This window comes from Temnothorax curvispinosus, unplaced genomic scaffold, assembly GCF_003070985.1.
Source record: "Temnothorax curvispinosus isolate PA1 unplaced genomic scaffold, ASM307098v1 QBEX01009580.1, whole genome shotgun sequence".
In the NCBI taxonomy this organism is placed as follows: Eukaryota; Metazoa; Arthropoda; class Insecta; order Hymenoptera; family Formicidae; genus Temnothorax; species Temnothorax curvispinosus.
Window position 1 is genome coordinate 72,556 of NW_020219360.1, and position 16,727 is coordinate 89,282.

The 16,727-nt window shown below is 44.7% G+C and overlaps 1 protein-coding gene across 1 annotated transcript in view; it reads right to left on the minus strand.

Moving 5' to 3' along the window:
* Nucleotides 1-11,061, minus strand: part of LOC112459173 — a 21,703-nt gene extending 10,642 nt beyond the window's left edge. The window contains exons 1-2 of the mRNA XM_025023173.1: nucleotides 10,724-11,061; nucleotides 10,402-10,555 (exon numbers count right to left, since the gene is read on the minus strand). Coding sequence (XP_024878941.1) covers nucleotides 10,402-10,555; nucleotides 10,724-10,860 — 291 coding nt within the window. The 5' untranslated portion in view covers nucleotides 10,861-11,061. The remainder of the gene's footprint in view (nucleotides 1-10,401; nucleotides 10,556-10,723) is intronic.
* Nucleotides 11,062-16,727: the final 5,666 nt, after the last annotated feature.

Below are 16,727 nucleotides of genomic sequence, written 5' to 3' on the forward strand. Positions count from 1 at the left end.
CCCATTCCAAGTAAAAAATATGTGTACATCTCAATTATTTAAAAAACGAGTTCCGTATACTTTAGCTTGTATTTCCGTAAAGATCCGATACCTCTTACTCAAATGTAAAAAAGGTCCAGATGAACCATCTAGATAAATCTAACATGCTTGCAATCGCATCGCGCAACGTTTCGTTAACTGGTTTCTTCGACGAATATAAATAATCGTGATTCGATTGCGTAATGAGCAGAATTATACGCAAACCTACGGTCAGATCTCCGTAATAGCATTTATAATGCATGCCAATTTCACCGCGGAAGTGTTTTTAGGCCGTCTGAATGATCATCGGCCGCGTTTCTCGCGAATCTTACTCAGCGAGTTTTGCTCCATTCGGAGACGCCTAACATCAGTCGATTAGCATCCAAGCGTTTGGATAGCGACGAATTATTATCACTCACGCCATATGAGATCACCTTCTTTTTCTGTTTTTTTTTCTCTCTCACGCACAGCCGATCGGATGAACGAGAATGAGACGCGTGTCGATCCTCAAAATCATCTCGATCGTCAAGGAAAGCTGGATCATTTCTCATCCGACAAATAAAAATTGCTAATTTTTTTCCTCTCCCATTCTTCTCTCGCGTACCAGAGCAATGTTACACGTGCGGTCGCGCTGATTTGATCTATCGCACGAATTAGAAGTTACTCCGCGAGTTACTTATCGGCTCGGCGAGAAAGACCACCCGAAGTGGTTATTGTCGAGACGTTACTCTCGCGCAAGTAGCCCAGGAAAGGCTCTCCCGAGATAAGTGCGAGGCCATGAAAACCATAATTTATTACGATGGCTCTCGCCGGGAGGTATCTGGTTCACACACGGTGCGCGAACTGACCTTTTACACATCGCCGTGCCTTCTTCGGTCTTGCTGGTCTTACGAGCGGAGGAAGGAGCGGGAAATGAGTCTGGTTTTGCGCACTGAGAACAGGAGAGGGGAAGAGAGGAAGAAGAGATACGGTATTTGGAGCAAGAAAGAGGGCTATTCTCGCGAGTAGAAAACTTGTGTTTAGATACTTCTACAAATAATATCCATTAGAAGATGGAATTATCTAGTAAATATCGCGTATGCTTTTTTATCTTCGAAACTATGTTGTTTTATGTTATCAGTCAGATAAACTAACCCTCAGTTACCTTACGTTTTTACACCCCGATATTACCTCACCAGGGTCTGAGGAACCCTGGCGTCTTCTCCAGCTTGTATCTTTAAGACAAATGCATCAATTTGACGTCTTTTTTTTTTTAATCGATACATCTTTTAAAGATCTATAAGACTGTGTGGGTTAGATTATTCCAAATTAAAAAATGTAAATGTTATTTAAAAAAAATAAAACAATTTCGGTTAAAAAAGTTTTGTAAATATTTACTAGAGTTTACTTTAGAATGTCGCAGCTGCCGTAAAATTAATATCTTGACGCTAAGCTACTAGATGATATTATTCGATTCTGTAAACCAATAAAATCCAATATTTTACTTTTTATACAACACAGAATATTTTTTCTATATTGCATAAATACACTGTTTTTAATAAGATTTACTTATATTTTGACAGGAGTTTGAAGGTTCTAGCACTAGCCTGGCCACTTGCTAGAGTTAATTCGGTCGAAGCAGCCACGGCAGAAAGTGAGAAGTGGGACGATAGGGTCACTCAGACCCTGGTGAGGTAACTGAGGGCTGAGTATGTTTCTGACATGAGACAAATTTATTAATTCTGAGACAGAAAGAAATTTAATCTTTTTTTATTTGCTTGAAATTGCACAGAAAAAAAGAATATAGTCCGTGCTTGTATTCTAATATCGTTTATCGTTACTTAATATCGTTTCATCGCCTATATTTAATCGCGAATAGACTAATTCTATAATAGGAGATCGAGTCAAATTAAGTAATTTCAAATTAGTGGCGCATTCTTAAGTTAACGGTTAGTCGCGCTAGGCCTTCCCACCAAAACACGTGAAGGTCCAGTTAACGCCGCTGATCCGAATCTCCCGGGCGATATTATTATCGTCATTATTGTCGTTATCATTATTATTATATGGTGAATACGCAAAATACACGAGTGAGTCGGCGAAGTCATTCTCATCCTCGTCCGTCGCGGACGGAGAGGAGAGGAGAGGAGGAGGAAATGGTGGAGGAGGAGAAACAAGACGCGCGGCTACGTGAGGAAGGATGAGACGAGGATCTAGAGGCCTTCACACGTCTCTCCCTTTCTCGTTCTTCACCTTTCTACCTGCCTATCTTTGTCTCGCTCGCTCGCACCTTCCTTCTATGCCGTCTCTATAAACCGTGCGGGTATTCGCCAATTAAGCTCTATTGAAGCAGCCCAGGCACCGCAAGGTGGCCCTCCCCCTCCTCCTCCCGAGCCCTCTCGCCCTCTCGCGCCGGAGACCTCGCCGTTAAATCCAGATTAAGAGCGGCGCATGACACGTTGAATCCGCGGCTCGTCGATCCAGAAACATTTAATTTAGACGTTACCGCCTGTTGCCAGGAGGAGATATCTCTCTATTCACGAGACACGCCGTCTCTTTTCCCCCGCGGCCGACGTTCAGGAGCGGACCACTCGAGGGCTCGTTCACGCTCAAAGGAAGTTGCCCTTTGCGGTTGGGACTGCTTAAAAATCTCTAGAAAGACGTCGTGTAAACAAGATGCAATCCGCAATGCCCATTCGCGTGTAATTCCAGACCGAGAATTTATCCGAATTAATTTCTTACAATTTAAATAGTAAATTCTATTTAATAAAAAAATCTTAAAACGTATGTATAAAGATATTTGAAAGAATACCTGACACTAATTATTTAATATTAAACATTGAACAATTAAATGGTATTTAAATAAATATTAAGTAATTATGGAAAAAATATAAAATCGTCAATCATGTTCCTGCGGTGGCACTTTTTATCGATAAGCATGTATACGAATGTAGCACAGTCCGCTCCGAAGACATCCATCGCGGGATGTTCCGGAGCACCTGGACAATAAGGAAGATGTGTATAAAGAGGAGAGGGCGGAGTAGCGCGCCGTCGTTACGGGATTATGATTCGGAATCGCGATCGTATACGAGCACGGGACGCGTATACCGGCGTGCCATGCCGCGCGCCGAACTCCATCGACCTCTCGTCGCCCCCCTTCGATGTGTTTATCCAACGATAACAAATTACCGAACGAATATGTACAGTCATACTCTATAATTGCGACTACCGGCGGCGGCGGAGACCGGCCGATCAAGCGTCCCACCGCGGGTTAGAGAATCCGCGAGAGAGTCGAAGGTGAGGAGCACGACGTGAATACAACGACGGGCCGCGGAACACGAGGCGGAACACGCGTGTATTCCGAGACTCCGAGGAGGCATCATAAGAAGACAGGAGGAGGACGTACTCGCGCGTCGCCCCCTTATAAACCGCGCGCGCGTAGACCATAGTATCGCTTCTATTTCTATTCGTCGTGCAACACGCGGTCCGGCGCGGCGTCGCTCCCGCGACCCTTTTCCCGCAGATCGTAACGTCAAATTACTACGTGCGCGCGCGGTACCCGACCGAACGGTAACTGCAGGCGATCGAGCGGAGGGAGGGGAGGGGGCCCGGAGGAAATAATACGTCAGACATGTATTAATCCCTCGCGGTTCAAATATTTCCCCGCTCGGTAGTTCACTCTCAAGTAATCTCGCTGGGATTCTGTCGAGAGCGGTACGGGCTTTCAAATCGTTTGCAATCGTTCGCAAATGAAGTTATCTTAATGTTGAAACCCTGGACGTTTTGCCGAAACAATTTCGACATTCCCGACATATCTGTCAGCGAGCAATGTATAGAGAAACATTCTACAATTTTTTTTATCGAATTTCTTTTTATCCCAACATTTTATAAATATTAAAAAAAACTACAGAGAGATGTGCTTAATTTTGCAAAGTCATTCTCTATTGATAAAATATTTTATTAATAAGTAGTAATAATAATAATAAAATTAGAATCTCTAATTGTCCTTCGAATCTTGAGATGCGCCTTCGCTAGCTTGAAAATCTACCCACACGCCGGCGGCGACTTCTCGCCGCCGTATTTATGCCACGGCATTCGCGCAGCCGTCGTCGTCGATAATCTGAAAGTGTAACGTTGCAACGGTTCGCCACGTAGATGCTCCAGACTCGAGCAGAGTCCAGAGCCGCGGAGCCGGCAAACTCTCACGGCCTCTGAACTCGCACTCGTCATAACTGCAAATGGAATGAATACCTGCCTGCCCGTCTATAGTGGTAGCCACGAGTGGCCATTGCCGGTGGATGGTTACTGGCATTTACGGCACTAACCCACTGAATGCAAGCTCTAAGATTGGCTCGAGATATTAAGCGTGCTGTACGTACACGTACACGTGAACCACCTACACGTGCGCGCGCGCGCGAGCAAGCGAGCGAGCGAGCGACACGCAACGTGCACGTAGACGTGCGCCACACACATAAAAGCACGCGCACGCACGCAAACACACGCGAGAGCGTCGAGGATATACCTATCTACCTGCGCGTACTACGGTAGGTAGGTAGGTAGAACGTACCCTCCGGAGGCAAGCCGAAGCAACGAATTACGCGATGACCTGGCGACGAAGACAACGATGCGGCGACCACGGAGTGGAGAACAGAATAGGAGTATACAGGGTGAGTCACGTTACGCCGATCGTCTCAGGTAACTCGCAGTATTGTCGTGACAAAAATTTCTTCAACGTACGCTGCACAATTTACACACCTACGAAATGCACCGATAAAAAGTAAACGAGCGCAAACATTCTTATTCTTTCTATATTATTGTCAAATGTTAAATGTTAAATATGCAATGTGTTCGTGTATAATTTATGTTATCGCAATGATTGTCGAGTGAGAAGATGAGATTGAAGAATTGGAAAAATATTACAAATACTAATCACGGCCTCGTTGACCGTTTGGCTCACCCTGTATAAATACCTATTCGCGCATACGCGCGATGTGGTAGGCACGCCGACGCCACGCCGCGCCGGTGACGAGCGAAGGTGCGACGAGGTGCGAAGGTGGCATCGGCTCGAGCACCTGCTACCGTCATTATCATCAGGCCGGCACTCCAGAAAACACGGGGAGCAAAGAGACGAGATTCGAGTCTAATTTCTGCCTACGGGCGCAATCCGCTCTCGTTGCCTGTTCATCGTCGCGCCGCGCGCGCGGTGCAGCGCCGCGGTAGAGCAGGCCAGATCCGATTTACTTTGCTCCTTGCCCGAGCCGACCATTACCACGCCGTGGCCGCGACAAAACCGTCTACGTGCGATTTGTCCGCGTTGCTTCCGGCGTTTTCTCGATCCGTCGCGCGAACGCTAATTCCCCACGACAGTTACGCGATTATAGCGGCGAACTAATAAAGGCGGTAACGCTCCGGTGGATCTAATTACGATTTTTCAACGATACGTACAATGCCTACCGAAACGTCGACATCGTTGCCTTGATCGTTAGAACGAAATCACGAGCTTCGCATGTAGTAGTAGTAGTAGTAATGGTTGTGTTTATTGACGGCCTAGGGCAAGCCTTCTAACGTCACATGAAAGGCATATATTAAGCAGCACAATATGGGATACGAGCTTTGATTAAATAAGCAAGACCGAGAAGGCATAAAGGAGCAAAAATGAGCGAAGGTGTAAATTATGTATCTGAATTATGTACGTAGCTTTTACATGCAGCGAAATTGACGGGAAAGATTATTCGATGTTTCTAACAAAAGAGAACAAATGCCAAGCTAACGGATCTATGACCTGTGCAAGAAATATTTACATAAACACTTGATATACAATGTTTAATTGATAATGAAAATTTCTTACTTAGATTAACTTTGCATAAGTTCAACTAACAATAAGAGAGTGTCTATTAAATTGGCATATAATCATTTCAGAATAATCGAATGAATATACATAGGAATTTAGTACTTTCTTGATAATTTTGTTGCTGCAGCTCTCTCTCTCTCTTTCTCTCTCTTCAGCGTTATATTATATTATAATATACTAATTAGTTTTATTTCTTTATTTATTGTTCCAAGCTTAATCCAAAACTGTTCTAATTTAAAATAAAGAAAGAGACATGCTTAAAGAAAAATTAGATGCTAAAGCAAATATGCAAATACATACATGTGTTGTGACTCATTTATAAATTGAGATAGATGGAAGGTCTAATTGTAAGCAGCGTACTTTGAATAATACGGAGAACGGCTGAAGAGTTGCGAGAATTCGAGCGGAAAGAGAGGAATTACGATTCAAATACCACACCAGTCGTGGTGAGAGGAAAGAACCGCGTGAACGCCTTCTTTCGCAAAATGAGCAACTTCGGCAAGTTGCTCAATCTATCGTGCGGATCGAATTGAAATTATTCAATGCTTACCCGAGGCATCAAAATCGAGGGGTCGATTCTAATCCACAGAATTGATAGTTCGAGCGGTCTTTTACACAAGCAAGGACGTATCTATTAGAATATCCTAGCATATATTTATATTTAATCATGCACCTGTGTCTTTGGTATTCTATTCAATAACTCACGTTTTTATTTATATATTATAAAAATTATAATAAAAATTATAACAAATAAAAAATATACCACATGTTATATTATTATTGTACCAATTATATTTTGTTCCGTGATAATTATTGCCTATTAATATTCATTGACGCAATTAGTAGAAGCGCGAGAATATCTAATCAATGATAGCCTCGCTGCGGATGATTGACCCGTCGAACCGCATTTCCCGCGGGAAATGCACATATATATTAAAGGTACCGTTCACATACGCAAATGAAATTCCTGATACGTTCGTGCGGAGGTTCGAGACGGAATGAAGAGATGGCAGTAGGTACACCACTCATACGTACCTTAAGCTTTGAGATCATCCCTTCTCTCTGAAGCTATTTCGCGCGAGAAGAAATTACGTGACACGTTATTCATACATTACTGCTCTGGCAATATGATATACGCTCGCAAGAGATTGATCTTGTAATCTAATTAGGAAGAGATGTAAAATTTGCTCAGTTTTTCGCTTCGAAAATCGTCTCTCGACTCGTGTCGAACTTTCAAAGCGCACTAAAAGGTGATCGCGCGCATAAAAAAGACGGAAGGAAGAGGGTCCGCTCGAATGCGAGAAGGCGGTGGTATACCAGTGGGGATTTACCACCCAGCGAAAAATTAATAAATCCTGCTCTTGAACAAACAAACTCCACCCACCCGCGAATCGGATAAGAGAGCCGGGGCTATTGATTTATTAATTTAGAGCTGCCCATTCTAAGACGTGGCCAGGAAAGGAAGGCAGAGGGAGGAGTGAGACAGAGAGAGAGAAGGAATGGTCGAGGAAATACTATATCCGCTTGCTCACTCGCGCTAGCACGGACCGCGCTTCTTCGTAGCGCTTCGAGACCCGAAGTTAAGGGATCCGCTATCCGATGTGGTATCGGTAATTATAGCCCTGAACGCGGGCGCGCGTTGCTTACGTTCATTACTGAATTATCGGCTTCGCTCGGCAAACAATGTGCCTCTTTCAACCCTCCCTCTTTCTTCCCCCTCCCCTGTCTCGCCCCCGCACAACCCCGTCTTGCGTCGATCCTCTTCCATCGAGCGCGACGCGATCGAGCTGGCTTCGACCTGCCTCGTTCCTTCTCTCTTTTCCATCCCCCTCCTCTTCCCTCTCCCGTTCCTGCCCTCCTCTTTCGTCGACATGATGCACCACGGTGTACCTTCTTCTCGCTTCACCCTTGAACGGAATCAGCGTCCTATCTGATGGGCCACGGGCTGAACTACGACTGTGTACCTCTCTCGTTCGTTTCCTTCCTCTCTCTCTGTAGTCGCGACTTGCTCTCACTCTCTTAGCTCTCTTCTTATTCCGCTCTTTGTGGAATATATCGCGAGAACGCGGACCGCGCCGATGCCTCTCTTTCCCGTCTCGTCCGCGCGATAGCGATTACAATGCGCTCTACGAAGTAGATATTGTTACCAATGTAATGGATCCGAGCACGATTTTTCGGGACCGAAGTTTTGAAGTTCGTGAAGAGAAAGGGAAGAGACCGCGGTTAGCTCTCTATAACCGTCAGGCGGAATTTATCGTTGCGCCATTCGAAAGCACGCGAAACCAAAGAAGTTGATAGCGGTGTACTATTACTTCCTTTCTCACAGTGTGAACAGGAACTTAATCTCGGGGGCCGATGTATATAGTATACAAAATGCGCGCTTTAACGAGGCAAGTCGGGACGAGATTAACCGCATGGACGAGACGGGAAACGTCCGAAGCTCCGCTTCGGCGCGTAGCACGCCGAACGGTTCTATTCTCGCGAGGGGGTTAAAGAGGATCTCGACGAATGTGAATTCACCTTAATACGGATTCTGCGGAGGCAGCGGCACTCGGAACGAGCGAGCGAGCCCATGGGGCTTACGGTATACCACGCGGACTATACGCGGGAGAGATGCGGTCCTATGAGGACGCGCGGCGTGCTCTTTCGCTGCGTCATCCGCGATGAGGAACGCAAGAACGCGCATTACCCACGGATCGTCGTGGCTCCTCCGGTTCATCGTGCGACCACTCGAGCCACCACCACCACGGCCGCATTTTACTCCAGGCTTCTTTTTCGCGGTGCTCCATCCGCTGCGGATTTCGATCCGCGGTGACGCTACCGAGCGGTACGACATCGCGAGTGACTTTTATGGGCGGTTAGCTGGCAGCCAGATAAAAATCACTCCACGTTGGAATAGATGTGTGTACGTCTGTCTGCAGTAATCGAATATCATAAATCGTTAGAAGTGATAATAAATTTCTTTCGCCTACAGCACTGTAATATTTAACACACTCGATATTTGATCCGAGTCGATATTGTCAAATGCAATTACGAATGGATCAATCAGAATGTTAGAACACATTTTGTGTGAAAATACCTCGAAGGTGTTAATCATTAATTCGCGAGAATTCTGTTACAAACAATTCAGCTTTCAAAGCGACCGCGTATATAGTGATGAATTCAATGATCATAATTATTATATCATCAAAATAATTGGAACGGTCAGCAGGCAGGAAATGGATAACGGCGCGTTTGGTTCGTAGGATTGTGCCTTCTGAGATGCGGTGGCACGTGAACAATCGAAGCCCTTAATTCCCGGGCACTAGACGGCGGACGCCGATGATTCACGACGAGCCGGTTATAGGTGGCTGTCCCCGCCGCGCCCCGCCCGCCGGCTCAAAGCTATTTTCTCGCGGCGCTATTTTCTGCCTATTCGAGGGCGAAACCTTATAGGGTATAGGTCATCCGCAGTTGTCCCTAGCGAGAGATTCCATGAAGCCGTAGCTGATCTCGTTCGAAATCTCGTTTCTCTGACAGCGAGTTTACGATTGCCGGCGAGAACGCGTTGCGGTCTCGCCGATGAAGCGCGGCGCGGGGGATGAGATGGGGTTGAGAGGGAAGACGCGTTCCATGGCGAACGCTAGCTGACTTGGTTTAAGAGTCTAATCCTGGAGCACAATATTATAGATATTGTGGCCCGGTTGTGTTCGAGTTGCGTCGGCGGATAATTTATGCCGCGGCGATACTGCGCCGCCCAGTTCGCCCTAAAAATTATTTATTTGATTGAACGCCGCTTCGGGGAAGGCTATTCTTGGACGAGCCGAGCCGATGATTGCTCGCTCGTTCGCTCGCTCGCGGGAACAAGTTCTCTTTTGCTCGTTTAAGAATGGAGACGAAAGGAGCGCACGGTGGCGTACAGGTGGCCGAACCGATTCCGAAAGAAGTGCTGCCAGTTCGAAGAATAATCCCGAGTTGCATTCAGCGCGACCGAAGTTGACGCATCAACGGCATTGACAATTAATAACTGTGACGACACGGTTTGCGTGATGAAGATATTATCTGCTTCAGTTGGCACATCGAGCATATCGAGGGTGTTTCAATAGCGCCGATTTTACGTCCGTAATGATAGTGGTGATATTACGTAGAGGAATAAATTGTGGCGCGTTCGGTAGGCGAAGCGCAATGGATAATAGACGTTCGTTCTTGTACACCTGGGAGGCTTAGCGATGTCGAAAGTGCGAGGTTCACGCATGAATCACGTATATCGACTGGGTATACCTTCGAGGTTGTTACGTTAATCGCGAGTCGGAGATCGATGCAGATGCGCGTGTACTTCGCCTATCATCGCGAGTAAGCTAGTCCACGCGAATAACCGTGACAAAAAAAAACCCGATTGCGAGTTCTCGACCTGTAACTTTCTAACGTTATATACTCATTAGCTTCCCACACTTGCCGTCGTACGCGTCTCCCCGCAGACAATGCCCGCGCGAGCATTGTCTCACGACGGCCATAATTCGTAATTAGTCTCCTGATTAATTATCGATTTATCGGCCAATTATTATAATTATCCATACCTGCGCCCCGCCGATCTCGTGCACCAGAATATTCCGCTTTATCAGATAGCCCGAAAGGTCTCTTTTCTCCTTCGTCGCGCACGAGAATTCTATGCGGCCTCCTCGTTGGCTAGTGTCTCGTAGATCTTCGTAGAAGCATCGCAATACCGGGTACCTGCAACGTTAAGTTATGTTTAGTTAGCACAGTTACATTACCTGAATTAATTCCGACCTATCACAGAGTAAAAGTGTATATGCATTTAACGCACGACAGTTTATGCAAATCACGTTAAAACAGTCTGTTTAAGTACTTCGCTCTATGGTCACAGATATGAGTTCTTACTTTTGTTGTGTCGTCGGCGCAATCTCACGGTCGGTCGAGCACGAAGGGGACAAAAATGAACGGCTTGCAGCCCGTCGTCGCGCCGTGCCGGACGACCGTATCCCTTTCTCGGTATTCCGCGAGTTCCGAGCGCGCATCAGGACCGAAGACGCGGCTGAATGCGAGAGTTGGACGGTCGATAGGAGGAGTGGCCGATGCCAGATACGAGAGGGTCGACCTAACTTTATTGTATTTAATTAATTACTCCGCCCGATAGCCGATCCTGCAATTTGTACCCTCCTCGGACCGCCGCGGCCGCCGCCGTCACCCCTCTCCACGCTGTTCTTCTTCATTCTCGGGTCGCCGCCTCCGCTCCGCTCTCGCGATCACCCGCGGAATCACCCTCGCCTTGTACTTGTCCGAGTATCCCGCGAACGCTCGACGAACCCTCCGTACGCGATTCGTCGGGGGTCGGTTATGCTTTCTGCGGCGTTCAATATACGAGCGCGAGTGTGGGAGGAACGCGCGTATATAGGTATTGACATTTTCTTTGAACTTGAATTATGCACAAGGCGGCGGCGAAGTACGCGCCTCCGCTTTATTCACATGACTCGTTCGTTATACTCTCTTTTACCATTATGCCCCGAAGTATCTGTTAACAAGTGCGCCCATTGTCGCGTATGCAGATTTCAAGGATTTCATATTCCCATGCATCAGGAAAGTTTATTGTAAATAAAATCGTATAAATATAGCGTGCAGAATGGGCCAAAGAATATATATGAATTTAATGCGCGACGCATAAGAAAGAGCGTAAGAAGGACCGATTTAAGATTATCACGTTCCATTCTTCATTGATACATGCGGCTAGATTAATTCAAGTGTCGCGGGGTACATCGCTGCAGCGACTCGTGAATCCGTTCTACATCCGCGATCCGGCAGTACCCTCGCGGCTCCGTAATGCGATACAATAAATTACGCGTGGCTCGCGTAACTCGGTGCGTCCTGGGAATGGTATAAGGGGAGTACGTCAGCGCGACGCATGTCGCTGTAAGCGGTATAAATCAGAGTTAGAGAGAGCTGATCCTGCCGCGCACGTCGCGGCAGGAACGACCGCGCTGCGTGTAAGGCCGCGTCACAACATCGATAATGCAACCATAATGCTAATTTACCGTTCATACCGAAGGAATTCGCCTCTCTCCCTGCCTGGGCGCTGCGACTCGTGTGCTTCGTCGATCGCGCACATGGGAGTCGCGCCAGCATTAACGCCGGTTTCTCGCGCGAAGGCTTGACCTTGACCCTAGTCGCGACACGGTTCACGTCCTCGCCAAGTACGATTTCGATACGCTCGATCTTTTCTTTTTTTTTTTTTTTTTAATTCAATTCTTTACGCGGCAAGCAACTTCTGGTAAATTCGTAACGTAAGTTGTACTTAGCATCGAGAATTTAAGACTGGAGGTGTATGCAAAGTACAAGCGGGTTTTTCTCAATAGGATAGTTCTTTTCCGTTGCCACGAGAATCATGGAAATATGTTGAGACATACAAAAGATGTGCAAGGGGATAAGACTTGTCACGGAGATTTAACAGGAGTCGTCGCTCGTTAGAAAGAGATTTTATTAGAAAATTGATTCCTTTACTGAACGCACGTCACTCGACCGTAGACTCCGTCGGCGGTAGATAAATTCTATCGCAGGTAGGACAAGCGAGCACAAATCGGACGAGCTCGTCCATGTCATCTCCGGCATTCTAAAACGTTTCGGTCTGCGTAACCCCGTTAAGTACACACACGTTGCAACATCCTCGACACGTTCACGCCAGCGACGCGACAGGATCACGATAGTGTTCCACCTATTAGCTCGAATTTGGAGCTCTCCATCCGTCTGTCCGAGAGTCCGCTGCGCGGCCGCGCCGTAGGCGCGCGCGATACGATGGAGAAGAAGTGGTCGAGAGTCGAAGTCGAACGCGCGAGAGAGCGCGTATAAACATTCGTCTGGATGAACGTCGACCGGTTAAGGCGCTACGCTATCGAGCCTCGAAGCCACCGGCGGCGAGTGCACTCGGAACATGACGTCTGCAAGTCACTTCGTGACCGTATCGTGGGAAACACAAATATGTAACTGGGCGTTCTCCTCGTCGTCATCGTAACGGCGCGGCTCGCCGGTAGATTTACGCCCGACATGGTGAACGAGCGGAGTCTCGCTGGCGCAAACAACATCCGCGATCTCTCGACATCGCGGTCCGTGAGATGCATTAGATTTTTAGTTAACATTCGTTCGCATGAAATATGGCGACGTCGATAACCGACACCGAGAACGTGCATTCGGTGTTACCGGTGGCGAAACTATTTCCGGAAGGTTTTCGACACCACACGTGAGTGAATTCTCAGATTTAAAGCAATTACATATTTTTAAATATTGATAGTCACATTGTTTTCATATTTCTAAATATTGTTATACTTTTAACATCGCTTTTTAAGACAAACCCGTTTGAATCTCTAAATTGTAGATTGAATTTGGATGCGTATGCAATACGTTCGTAACGCTTCACGCTGACCGTCTGTTCACCGCGCACCGCGGAGTAACGCTAATTATACGCTATCCGCCGTATAATTCTCTGTTTTCTGGCCAAGTGTAGGTAGTCATTAGGACATAGACGGCGGTTAGGCCGGAATACAGAACAAACTTATCCACTTAACTAAGTAACCCAATTTTCCTCGTGATCCCATCGCGCGCGGCCCGGCTCCGCTTTCTCCCGCTTTGCACTTACAAGACGTAACGAGAGAGCAGGGAGAAGTAAAAAAGGGACGGGGAACGAGCGAGGCGGGATGAGGCAAGGGTAGAGGCGATTCAAGCGGAAAGCGCGCGCGGAGCTCTCGTGTGGAGCCCTGCCTCGGGGATATTAACATTATAAATCGTCCAGGCCGGCGACACGCCCGGGGCGGAGCCGATCGTATCGGCTCGATGCCTACCTCCGGACCCTGATATCGATTACACTCCGGTGATTGGCAGGATTCGTAACACGCCACGGGGAGCCCGCGGCTGGCGCGACCGTTCGATCGATTCGTTCCCCCTCGCGCGACGACGCCGAGGCACGTAACGCAATAGAAAGAGGACAACCAGTTCTGAATCGCGGGTCTATCTGCGATATACAAGTAAACCGCGCTCTAATCTCGACAATGATAACGATACATCATGCCGTGTTAAGCGTCAATGATTGTGGATTCTAATACTAAGATTTTCTGGATTTCTTAATTTTCTTAGTTTACATTAAATATATATCATCGACGCTCCCCTAACGGCACAAATTACTTATCTAATGATTTCTTTGCGATTAGGGAAAAAGGGGGTAAGATGACGAAGTGGGTAAAATAAATTGCTAATTTTTCTAAACTAATAACAGATAACGAGTCGATGCTGAACTCATTAAAGGCTTTAGATAATAGCACATAATCTCTTGTAGTTTGATTTCAATCTGTCCACAAAAGTGAAAAATATAATAAAAAATGTGTTTTGGATGCACCCATACGTAATTTTTTGGTGTTTGTTTATAAGGAATGACATAATTATAGTAAATACTTTCACTTTCTCTATAAAATTACAGTATAGTATAGCTAAAAATGTATAGAATAACATACCAGCATTTTTCATTTTTCGCATTGCAACATTTTTATTAAGGTAGTCGTCTCGTCAGGGCATGTATTAGATAAAGTTTTCGATTTCGGATTTTATATCAAATTATATGATCAGCTTTGCAGTCGATTTTTTTTGTGGCTCCTTACGGACTATTTACTCTAGAAAATCGATTTCGAAAATCACAAATTTTGCATTACTTCATACAAGGGTGTTTCTACGTAAATAGCGTTTTTTCAGATTGCAAATCTCTCAATTTCAAACATACCTAAAAAAAATTTTTTTTTCCTGTTTTTGAGTGAATATAGAAGCAGAAACATACCCTGAAAGCCAGCGTACTACAACATCAAAAACCTGAAAGTAATGGCTTATTCATCAGTGATCTGGTAAAGTGCGGTAATGAGTCGACTTTGCATGTCTAGTAAAATATTGAATTACCTCAACAATGAGTGATTTTGAGAGAAAATGTCAAAAAAATTCCTAAAATTACTTATTCCCGAGATAAATTCACAATTAGCAAAAAAATTCAATTTGATAAATGCCGGTTTACCATTTTTGACACATTTTCTAGAGCGACTCCACATCGTGGAGTCGTTTTTTTAACCATCTGTAAATATAAAAATCATTTTATTTCAACGTTTTTTACCGTGTTTGATTTTATTTCAACGTCAAACCCATGAATGGCCAGGTGAATGACATGCCAGTAGACTGACATTTCATGGTTGAATTAATCTCACTTTCTCCTGAATTGACGTAAACCAATTTCCATTAAAAATCAAGTTTAGTCTACCGAATATCATCAGAATTTTACCACTAGAAGGAAAAATTTACTGCGATATAATAAAAAAAGATGTGCCAGGTAAATGACGCGTAATTTTATGACATACCTTTTCTCAAGTGAAATACACGATTACGATTGTATCACGCTCAAAACAACCAACCACCAACAATGTAAACAACACACCTGATGTCCAATTCTTGAAATCTCCACACCAGACTCCCATTAAATCGATGCAACATAGCGGAACCGCGGTAAAATTCAAAATGTGCAATTTTACTCCATATGTCCGGACCAAGTTTGAAGCCGGTTTTTTCGGTTCCAAAGAGAGATTTATGTTTAATAATGCATGATGTTAAAATCTTAGTTCTATATTATGATTGAATAAACATGGGAAATTTTTAATTGAGTTTGCAATTGGAGGGAGTAAGAGTAACTGGAATAGAGAATTTTCGACAATGGACAGGCCAGGTAACTGACATTTTTAGGAGTTTCTGCATGTTTCCATTGCATAAGCCACTCCCCAATTAGCAGATTATTGTGCGATACTTCAAATACGATGCAGTAGTGAATTTTCACAACGATTGCTTACCCTCCTCTCAATCATAAACATATAACAAGCTTGGACAGTAAAAAACGCTATTTACGTAGAAACACCCACAGACGGCCAGAAAAAGAAGGCTCTATCACGGTTTCAATCACATATTTTCGCATTTTTCGATTAGATGAAGTGAGAAAAAACATTGTTTTTTGTACATTAGATTTCGAAGAATCCGCAACCATAAAATATATAGTTTACCGGAAATTTCGCTGCTAATTTTTTAGTTTATTTTAGTGAAAATGCGGTAATCGAGCAGACATTTTTTGGTCGAGGTGAGGTTGGGAAGACTTGGCAACGCCGCTATGGCTAATCACTGTAGTTGCAGGTTATGGGGCTCGTCTTTCTTAGCCGAACTGGATAGTGATTGGAATAGTGATTGACACCCCTGTCATGCGTTTTGAAACCCTTTCTCAGTAATTGTCAAAATTCAATCGAAAAGTATTTTTCTCACTTGTAACCTTTCTCGACGACTCGCATGATCAGCTGATCAAAACGGAGTCAACTGAGAAAAATCACATAATTTGGAAAAAGTAACATACTTTGTCACGTATGAAATTTTACACCATAATTCATAAAATTATTTTTCCCTTAGCAAAAATTGCCTGAAATATATTTCTGAACGTGAAAACCTACAAACAGTCACATGACTAGCACGTAGCGAGACGCCTGCCTTAAATGAAAAAAATAAATACAACAATTGCGGGTAAGATGACGAACGTCATGCGTGTGCAAGATAACGTATCCGTAAATGCAGTTATAATTGTTAATGTGCATTGTAAATGTGACTGCGTCAAATTAGTTAGTTTTTTAATATTGGTTACCTGTGTAAACATATCTTACCATGTGCATTTCACAGATTTTTTTGTTTTTTATTTTTCTTTTATTGCGTTAAAATATTATAACACCAAAACAATATAAGAAGTTTATAACAATAAAATAAATTTTCTTATTCGTAAAAAAGTTTATTTTTAACTTAATTTGACATTTCGTTATCTTATTCACTACTAAAAGTCATCTTA